Source organism: Mixophyes fleayi, chromosome 5 (genome assembly GCF_038048845.1).
Source record: "Mixophyes fleayi isolate aMixFle1 chromosome 5, aMixFle1.hap1, whole genome shotgun sequence".
NCBI lineage: Eukaryota > Metazoa > Chordata > Amphibia > Anura > Limnodynastidae > Mixophyes > Mixophyes fleayi.
The window spans coordinates 251,368,089-251,378,114 of NC_134406.1; the positions used below are offsets into that span (position 1 = coordinate 251,368,089).

At 40.9% G+C, this 10,026-nt stretch overlaps 1 protein-coding gene across 2 annotated transcripts; it reads right to left on the reverse strand.

Annotated features, from left to right (window-relative positions):
• Nucleotides 1-1,639: 1,639 nt before the first annotated feature.
• On the reverse strand, nucleotides 1,640-7,556 carry ZNF706 (zinc finger protein 706). Of its 2 annotated transcripts, XR_012692927.1 has the most exons (5): nucleotides 7,409-7,556; nucleotides 4,839-4,975; nucleotides 3,092-3,195; nucleotides 2,270-2,473; nucleotides 1,640-1,875 (listed from the first exon to the last, which is right to left on the reverse strand). XR_012692927.1 is itself a non-coding variant. In XM_075213895.1 (4 exons), exons 2-3 carry the CDS (start codon nucleotides 4,971-4,973, stop codon nucleotides 3,100-3,102), a joined length of 231 nt encoding a protein of 76 aa, XP_075069996.1. In that variant the 5' UTR covers nucleotides 4,974-4,975; nucleotides 7,409-7,556; the 3' UTR covers nucleotides 1,640-1,875; nucleotides 3,092-3,099. The 2 variants fall into 2 exon arrangements, 1 of the variants encoding a protein (XP_075069996.1); XM_075213895.1 differs by lacking the exon at nucleotides 2,270-2,473.
• Nucleotides 7,557-10,026: the final 2,470 nt, after the last annotated feature.

A 10,026-nucleotide genomic window follows, 5' to 3' on the forward strand; every position in this document is an offset into this window, starting at 1 on the left:
CAGAGAGCTTAAAGACTTGACATGAGGCATGGGAGACGTCTTGCAGGCAGGAAGGAGGGAGAGGTGGTGCAGGTTTGAGATATACAAATCTGGTGTTGCGGGCTTTTGTAGATAAGGGCAAGTATTGAAAAGGTGGCACTTTCCATACTGGCGCTATCTTGCACTGCAGAATAGTACGATTAGGAAATCTCTAGAAAAACTGGCACCTTGTGTATGCAATTCATTTAATTCTTCTGTAAAGTGCTGTAGAATGAAATTCCCTTTAGGATATTGCATGCCTACAAACATCTTCGTATAAGGGGCATATTCAATTGTTCTGAATCCCCGCAGCATTAAAACTATTACCATTATTACAGTAATCGTAAGCTGGATTTCAGCTCACAGAGCTGCAAGCTGAAATACAGCGAGAAAACTATTGTAATAATGGCATTTACGCGCACTATTACCAAAATGACGGTAATAGTGCGCGCCGTGAGATTTTTGGCGTTTTTGCCAATTGAATATGCCCCTAATTGTACAGAATTTAAAACCATTGTTTTATTTACTCTTCAATGTATCATTTGTGTAAATACATTTCACAAAATATGGTTTTGTTTTGTTATCTGCAGGGTGCGCAGCAGCAATACGAACGTGAAGTTGGTTTGTTACGTTTTAAATTTGTCCTTCAGGAATTAAACTCAAAACCAAAATGCCCCAAGGAAACATTTTTCTCCCAATGAATTTAGAAGTAATGAGGTTTTCCACATCACAAGGTCATTGTTAAATTGTAATTTAATTACAAAGTAAACAGTGAATCTTTTTACCAGAACTACATTTAAACATGCAAATAGAAGGCGGTAAACCGAACTTTAAACTTGGTTCCGTTCTAAGAACGTTGCCGAGTACAGGGGAATGCATACGTTACCAGCTCTGTGCAGGCTAGGAGAACATAAGGGTCTGTGCTGCCAGTGTCAAAGTATCAGAGTTTTCTGGACCAGGTTAGAACTTTTTTTTAAACTAAACATGTTTCTATTCCATTGTGTATTTCTTCATACAGAGCACCAATTCAGGATTTGGTACATTGTGAAACAGAGCCTGATTGCTACTACACTTTTGTTAGTACGGCAAGTTAAAAATGAAAACTTAATCCTAAATATATAAAATGTATCAAGAAAACTACAAGCTGCACTTCCAATAATACTTATTTGGCAGAGGACCAGGAAGTCACATGTCAGCACCTATCAAAATGCATGGAGAGCAAAAAGTCACTAGAGGAATTGACACTTTAATAGGGGACAAGAGGTAACCTATAGATCAAATAAATAGATCTCTTGCTGCTGGGAATCCTGTATTTTAAAAGGGGAATTTCCCAAACATCAGGAGACTACATTGCTGGCTTGTACGTTCCATTGTGCAACTTTGAAATTAAAGACTAAGCTGAAAGTCCCCTAAAATGTTAGGAGATGCCTGGTTTAAATCAGAAACTACACTTCTATCTTGCTGTTAATCATGGAAAAATAAAGACCTCTAATCTGAATTTGTGAGGATTTCACCACTAAAGCTCATCTTGTACTAGGCTACCCGGCCTTGTCAATAAAAGGTTCCCAACAAAGACATATACGACACTCCCGTTTTGAATGGCTATGAAGCAAAAGGAAAGTTGTAAAATCATGGTATTACTTTTATTGAACAAATTATACACATTATGGACATCAAATCAATATAATTACAACTGTAAAAATTTGAGTATTGCCCAACTTGAGATTTACAAATTAGTAAATAACTGTACATTTAGAGGTCTGTATGAACCCCTTGTAGGGAACAGCATAAAAATGTGGTTTCAAGAGCCCCTTTCAGATAAACCACCCAAGAACAGTCGGCACATTGAAGAATTCCCTAAAGAGAAAGCAAAAGACAGAACAAATTAAGAATTTCTCACATCTGCATCAGATCAGTTTATACAATTGTTCCAGTAACCCAAGCTTCAGGTCACAATATTTATAAAGTATGAAAATAGTTTAACCGGGGAGCTTGACACAAGGGGAACACCAATTGGTTCTCTAATTACTAGACAAATAAAAACTCAGATAGTTAATCTAAATCAAACTGTTGGTTGGAAAATGCTTGTAAACAGGAGGACGTAAAGCAAATTCAAGTGAAACCTGCAAAAAATAGGCATTTTACACACTGATAAATCTTACTGGTAGGAATGCACTTATAATTGGTCAACGTTGGATACGTCTGCCATTGACAATGACACTTATTAGTCCTTTGGTTAGATCATTGTTACCTGGTATTAGCACTACATACGCATTTGCTCCTCTGCACTATGAAGTCAGGTTGTGAGCTTCTATAACAGGGATGGACATATCAGGTGACGGAGTCAATCCACACCTAAAAAGTTACAGCTGGTGGCTAAGTTTTTGACAGTCCTTTCTATTGATGTCGTCAATGGATGCACATCTCCTGGTTCCTTATAAGATCATGCCGTCTCCTAGATTTGATAGACTTCTGAATTATACATACTAGCCACCCTTCTATAAATACACGATTTAACCTTTTTTGTTTGAATCCTAATGTCTACGGTTTTATTTTAGGTTGCCATAATATGCTTTTGTACATTTAATACTTCATCTTAAACATTTTGATAGCTTAGAGTCTGGGCCTTCATGTGGCACTAAAAAGCAGAAATCATGCAGCGATAACTGCACATCAATAACCCTACCATTACAATAGAGCAGCAGGTCAGGGAGACAAATGTTACACGTCATCTTATTTCAGACATAGCTAAAAAGAGCAATGAAGGCCAAAAGTCACAATAAGAGGGGGTGGGAATAAAGCATTGGCAGACAAATACCTGTATTGGAGACCTTTAACAGGTTCTGTAATAAACAAACTAGTTCTTTAAAAAGATGAATAGTTAGTTTCATGCAGTTTGAGACAGTCTCTTAAGGTGCTAAACTGGATACTGCCTACGGAGAATGCAGGCAACAATCAATTTACCGATTTGTTCCTTAAAAAAATAAAATAAGCCATTGACATTTTACCAAAGATGTATTTTATTAAATGTCAGCTGCAAATATTACAGAAAGCTTGCAAATGCATTGATTACCTTTTACTCTATGCCTCAACACCAACCAACTCTGGAGGGAGTGGGACCTTCGGATGTTTGCTCTCAAAGTGCTGCTTGAAGGTTTTGGGATCTGGCATTTGGGTCTAATAAGGAAAACAAAAGTAACAAAAGTCATTTATAAAAAACAATCCAATTTATTGGTGTAACATTAAGAAGCCAGAAGACAAATACATAGGGGGATATTAACCCGGCTTTCTGCTCGCAGCTCAGCTGCGAGCACAATGCAGACGTTTAAACTACCGTAATAATGGTAATTACGCAAACGCGAGTTGAATACCCCTATAGCCCGTTTAAGTGGTCACTTGCCTATAACCATAGTGACCATTTATTAAATTTATATTTGAAAGTTGTTAGCAGGAATACAGTTCTACCTATGTAAAATTGGACTTACGTTAGTTAAGATTTTAATTTGCTTTGACATGGTTGCAATTTCAGCCTGTACAGAAAGTGGTATAAATGGCTTTTCTTTCACTTTATTCTCAAACATTAACAATGGCTTACAACAGGAATTTATGATTAACCTGTTTCTTAATACAGCATTAGTCATTTACTCCATGTTTTCTGCACACATCCCATCGCAGAAAGCATATGAAACACCAGGGAAGCTGAACATGAATGGAAACAGCACAAGTTCAACACATCATAAAGCAATCATGTATCTTAAACTAAGATTTGTTCAATGCAGAGATACCACAAGCATATATTTACCAGTTGTCCAAGACACACTGCACTATTAATTATACCAAGTTAAATCACATAGGAAATAGATATCCATCAGGAGGGTGATATTTTGGCAATAGCCTGAGAGGGGGTAACAATATGCAATAAAGAATCTCAGCCCAAACAGTTACATGCAAAGCTAAAAAGAAAAACAAAATAAAAGACTTTAAAAACACATCTACCATAACCCTCCCGCTAAAATTAAACCAAATGACCATGGGCTTCAATTGGCCAGGCATTTTGGGAAAGGCATGATGTAAGATTCCCCTCACCCCCTTCTGAGAGGACCCTGGGGAACAATAGGGCAAGACACCACACAATGGGCAAGGCAAATGGCACAAACAACCAAGTTATCCTCTATGCCCAAGGATAGGTTAACTTGGTAAGTGGGACATTTGGCAAATTGCTGTAGTTTCCTTATAAAGACCACAGGTACAACATTTCATACAAGAAAATAGGTCATTGTTTGAAAGTGAGAACACCCTTAACACAAAGACCCACAAATATCAGTGTCCATTCAGATTCTATGTCCCCTTAAATAGACCATGCTTGAATCACTGAAAATAGTGCTCTGCCGTTTTCTTGACATACAGAAGCCAGCCTGACTTCTGATCCATTACTGGACACAAAAAAACCCAAAAAACAGTTAGCTGAAATTCATGAAATGTATACACTATTGCATAAGATGCAAAATACAGTATCAAGACTCATTTTGTAGAGAGGCTCAGTGATAGTGCATATCACACCAGTGTGTACACCTGGTAGCTTCAGACCATTAGGAAAACCAGGCAGTACTAGGAGACAGAAAACAGTTACAATCCCAAAACAGTTCCATAAAAACAAAATACCCTTCAGGTTCCCATCACCTAGTAAATACCAGATGTCAGAGGACCGTGTAAGCAAGTAGTAAGGTATGGATGAATTAGATCAGATATGATAAATGGCTTACTACAAAATTTACTGCATAGTATTGTTCTAGATGAGCGTTTGCGATTAAGTGTCTTACCCGACAAACAGAGCATTTGAACACTAGAGCTGCTTTAGCTGCGGCTTTCTGATCATGTCCTTGTTTCTTCTTCTGTTCTGCTTGTTTCTTGGCATTTTTCTGTTGCGATTGAATCTTCTGATGTCCTCGAGCCATATCTGAAACGTTCAAAACTTCACTTACACAGAAACTGAGAACAACTTAACAGGTGCACAAAGATCTATTTACTGAAAAGTATGGAGAGAACTAAACTGAGTCACCAACATCTGCTAGTTTCCATGATAACGCCGATAGTGGTGTTTCCAATGCCAAACTGTAAAAACATTACAAACGCAAATGAACGTACATTTAAAAGGGATTCTATTTTAAATCCTATTGAACTCAACAGCATTGGAGGTGTACAAGACTTTCCAAAGTGCTCAGGGGAGGAGCCATGTTGTATTTTAGCAGTTTTGAGATTCAGCACAATGTATGCAGTGGTGTTAGAATGTTACATTTATGATCCTAATACAACAATATAACCTACAAGTTTCCTCGGCACAGCGACATCCTCTTAGCATAATCAAATATTTATTTGAAAATGCTCCAACATCACTGTCCAGCTTGTGTACACTCAGTCAACAGCTGGAAAAGATTCTGTACTCCAGTTGGAAGAGTTGCTGTTAGATCTACAAATAATCCTGGTTATTTCCCAAAAATGAAAGTAGCCAGCTTATTAAAGGGAAGAAAGACCAAACATTTAAAGAGTTTTCTTAAATAGAAAGAATAAAATAATGGATAGCTGATTATACAAGTATTCAACCTCCTTGTTTTAAGAATTCACATAAGCACCTTTATCTACAGTTTCCTCCGAGAGTCTATTTGGGAAAATTCTACCAGCTTAGCACATTTAGACACCAATGTGTGCCCATTCTTCTTAACAATTACTGCAGCACTGCCAGGCTAGATGGTAATATTCACATATTCTTGATGGGATTACAGTTTGGGTTTTGACTGAACTACACCAGGACATTGGAGGGGGGGGGGGGGGGGGGGGGGGGGTGAGATACAAAACCCCACAAAGACTTCTCCCAATTCCTAGGTTCTCTTGCAGACTATGGCACTACAGTCACCATAAAATGCAATACCCATCCCTGGCATTAAGGCCATGGTAATACCAATAAGCGAGCATGAATGGTTAAATTGTAAGCTCTTAAGACAAGAGCTAAGCATTTTATTTTTAAAAATTAATATAAATGTTATTAAATAAGTACAGCTGTACAAACATAGCAAAAAGCAAAAGGAACGAAAGATGCAAGCAAACTAGTTTACAGTTTGTGAGTCCAGTTTTATACTGCACAAAAGCAGAGGCAGAAAGAAGTTACTGCCAATCAATTGCAAGACTACCTTAGCTTAAACATGAGCAATTTTAGTTTAAAAAAACAAAAACAAACAAAAACACTTGTGATAATAGGAAGTCAACTCAATTACTTAGATGGGCAAAATGCAAATGAAAAGCTATCAAAATCAGCGTTCAGTTAAACAAGTAAATGTTATTTCCTCTGTATAGAAGAACATGTCAAATGGCTGCAGCAGCTCAGCCTATCCAAGATCCTGCCCTGAAATCCCCAACAGCTTCTAGGAGTCAGACTTGGACCCAAAAACCCTCAGATAGGGATGAACAAAAGACAAGATTACTTTCTTCATGAGGCCATACAGTCCTCACACAAAGCATGAGCACAGACCGTTCTATGTAAAGCCCCTGTGCAACAAAAAGACAGAAAGTCCCATAGAAAAGGTAACTACAAAAACAGGGCCACTGCAGCTTACAGCCATGTCTGAGACTGAATACAAGTCATTACCCACAACTGCAGTGACAGGGGAAATGCAACACTACACCATACAAGGGAGACTCATTTTAGAGCAACTAGAACAATTTAAAGAGCAGTGTTGCATAATAAAGTTATATAAAGAGTATTAAACTATGTAACAAAAACAAACAACCTACAAGTCCCACAATAACAGTTAAAAAAAAACCCAAAAAAACTATATACATTCCTAAAACTAAAAGGAGCAGTAAACTGAAGTGTAAGTGGAATCTCCTGCCTGACGTGGACATTAGTCATTATACAATAATTACTAGGGATGGGGTAAATGTGAGATTATATTTCCTACTAGTACAACATATAGTGTATATATATATATATATATATATATATATATATATATATATATATATATATATATATATATATATATTTTTTTTTTTCTTTTACAGAGAGAGTGGAGCACTCAAGAAGGGGGTTGGGGGAGGAACAATGACAGAAACCCCTCACAGCGTACAAATAGGGAGGGGGCTGAATTAACCCTCCAGCTGCCGGCAGCCCTGTATCAGCAGCTGGGTGGGGGGGGGGGGGGGGGTTGTTAATAAACAGGACACAGCTTGCAGGCTGCACATGTGACCCAGGAAGGTGCTGGGAGGTCTGCTGGCTGCACACAGCGCATGGCGGGGAGGGGGGTAATCTCATGTCCCCCCCACCATATGCTTCTCCATCACACCGACTGATCCCGCAGCCCCCCCACCACGGACCACCGGCCCCGGCGGTAGTTACCTCTGGCAGGCGGCGTGCAGGCTCCGGGGGAGCGCCGTGCAGTGCTCTCTGCTACAACCGGGAAGAAGGGAGGCGGAGAGTAGAACCGCTTGTATCCGGACCTGCGCTGCCTCTAGCTCCGCCCTCTTTTGGCTCAAGCACCGCACTGCGCAAGTGCGCTGCACACGGCCGTATCCAGGGAAACAGGGAGATGGGCGGTGCCGGAGTGAGTCAATATTTCTACAGCCACGGACCAATGAGAGAGGTCGGCAGTGCCGTAAGAGGGGCTGGGGGGAGAGAGGGCGGAGCTAAGTGCGGAGTGAATGGAGCGGGGAGAATCTCTGCACCAGGAGTTGTGACTCGTTCAGGTTCTGTGTCCTCAGCTGCACTCGGGTCCGGGCTCCTCACACAGACTTGATGCAGCCATTCAGATAGATGTGCCAGACGAGCCACAGGCCATACGTGTTGTAGTGCAATGCAGCTAGAGGCATGCCTGAGGCTGTGCAGCATACATATGACCTTGCTGCGGTGCAATGTCCCACTACACCCAATATTCTCATATTTACACGTTCCCAATCATTTCTATAAGAAAAAAAGTGTGCCCTGGTCAGGCGCGGGCTGGCAGGTTGCAGCCCGGGGGGGCGCACAGGCAGCTGCATCACATGACACGCGATGCGGCCGCGAAATGATGCGGCCGCGTATCATGTGATGCGGCTGTCTGTGCGCTAACGCGGCCGTATCGCGTGTCATGTGATGCGGCCGCCAGTGCGCTGACGCGGCCACATAGCGTGCCAAGTGATTGGCCGACGGTAGTATTCGGCCAGTATTGCGTTACCTCGGCCCGAACAACCATTAGACAGAGCGGCCCAGGAGACCGCTGCCCCTGGTCCCTCCCGCCCCTGGTCCTGGTAACATCCACCAACACCTTAGACCAGTGGATCCCAAACTTTCTCAGTTCGAGGCGCCCTTAGGCTCTCCATAATGTTTTCAAGGCACTCCTAAGCAAAAATAATTACCAAATAGTCCCCTGCCTTGTTTATTATCACCTGCCCTGGCCGCGGCACCCCTTTGGGAACCACTGCACTAGACCAAGATTTCCATCTTTTGGACAAAGGCAAAAGTCCCCTCAATAAAACCTGTTTTAAAGTGACTTTAACCTTATTTTATAAACAAAAAAAGCTCCTTTGTATTTGTCAAAAGTAAATATTGGAACAATGAATATGTAAGATGTCATATGTTAGCTACTAATAAGATAAAACTGCAAGTAGGTGTTGGTGGCTTAATTCACAGTATTAGCTTGGTGTGGCTTACAGGAACTCAGGTCTATTTACTAGTGATGACCAATGGACTGCGATAGGTAACATTATGTATTGCAGCATAATGCATGATGCAGATGTTTACCAACATTTACCTTGTTTGCGATGCAAAAGCCCCACTCTGCTCTAGAGGATGGGGCATCGCATTACTCTGTACACAGACGCATTGGTCTTTCGTGATGTTTCTTGTTTCTTCTGCGCATGCGCCAGTAAAATATCCGTAAATGTGCAGTTTATGAATGCGAAAGGCTCCGGCTGGATAAAGATAAGTGTATAGGGGTCTCTGCACAATCTGGTGCCTTTGGATTTTAAGCTTAGCTACACACAGCTTTGTGAATGGCATAGCTTCACAGTCCCCATATTAATATAAGAGGTCTGGTTTAGCATTGTTAAATGGGTTATGATTTCTTCTGTGTTGAACCCTTTGTAAATAATGTGATGAGATGCGATGGACATTTTATGGTGAAAACTGCTGTTTTCTCCGTTTGTGTGGCTCATTGCATCTTTTTAAATACACCCCTCTGTTTCCAATCATGGGTTAAAACCTAAAAGGGAGCAATTGATTGAAGCCCTCTTGCTGAGTGATCAGAGCCAAGATGGAGAAACAGAAACATACGCCAAAGAACGCAATTCATGTTCGCATGTAAATTACTTTTCCGACAGCCTACAATCTGAAGGGCGGAATGTGGAGGGTAAGGGGTGTATGCACAGTCAATGTACAGTAAGGGCGTGTCAAGGTGAAGACCGCAGCAGTGTCCGATTCAAGCTTTGGACATCTCTAAGATATGTGTTTTTCAGTCATATCACTTGCACCAGTTACATTGCAGGTGTGGGTGTCGATTGATAGTAATGATGGTCGCGTAATCATGCTAGAACATGTGTTTGCAATGAGTAGCAACTGTAGAAAAGCATTTTATGTACAATAGGCATTAATAACACCCTGAAAAATGGGCAATTTTTCTATCAATGTTGCGTTTGATGCTGATTTAGGTAGCATGCTTGTTCAGTCTTTGCTTAATGAGGCTGTTATTAAGTCTGATGTGCTCACAATTACCAGGAGGCATCCATAGGTAACTGGTACTGAAGTAGGGGCAAAATATGACTGGGAGGGAGGGCAGAGGAAAAGTGTGTATCCTAGGCTCTGGTAAAGATAGATGTGAGAGGATCACAGGAGGGTGGACCCCACGTTAAACCTTTGTATTCTATGGAATGTGTAGGAGTAGTATGGTAGAATGTTGGAGCTTAAAGACCAGGAAGCACTAGGGGTTAGACTATACCTGTCTATACCAGAACTGGTGGATTTCCCAATACCAAAATCTAGGG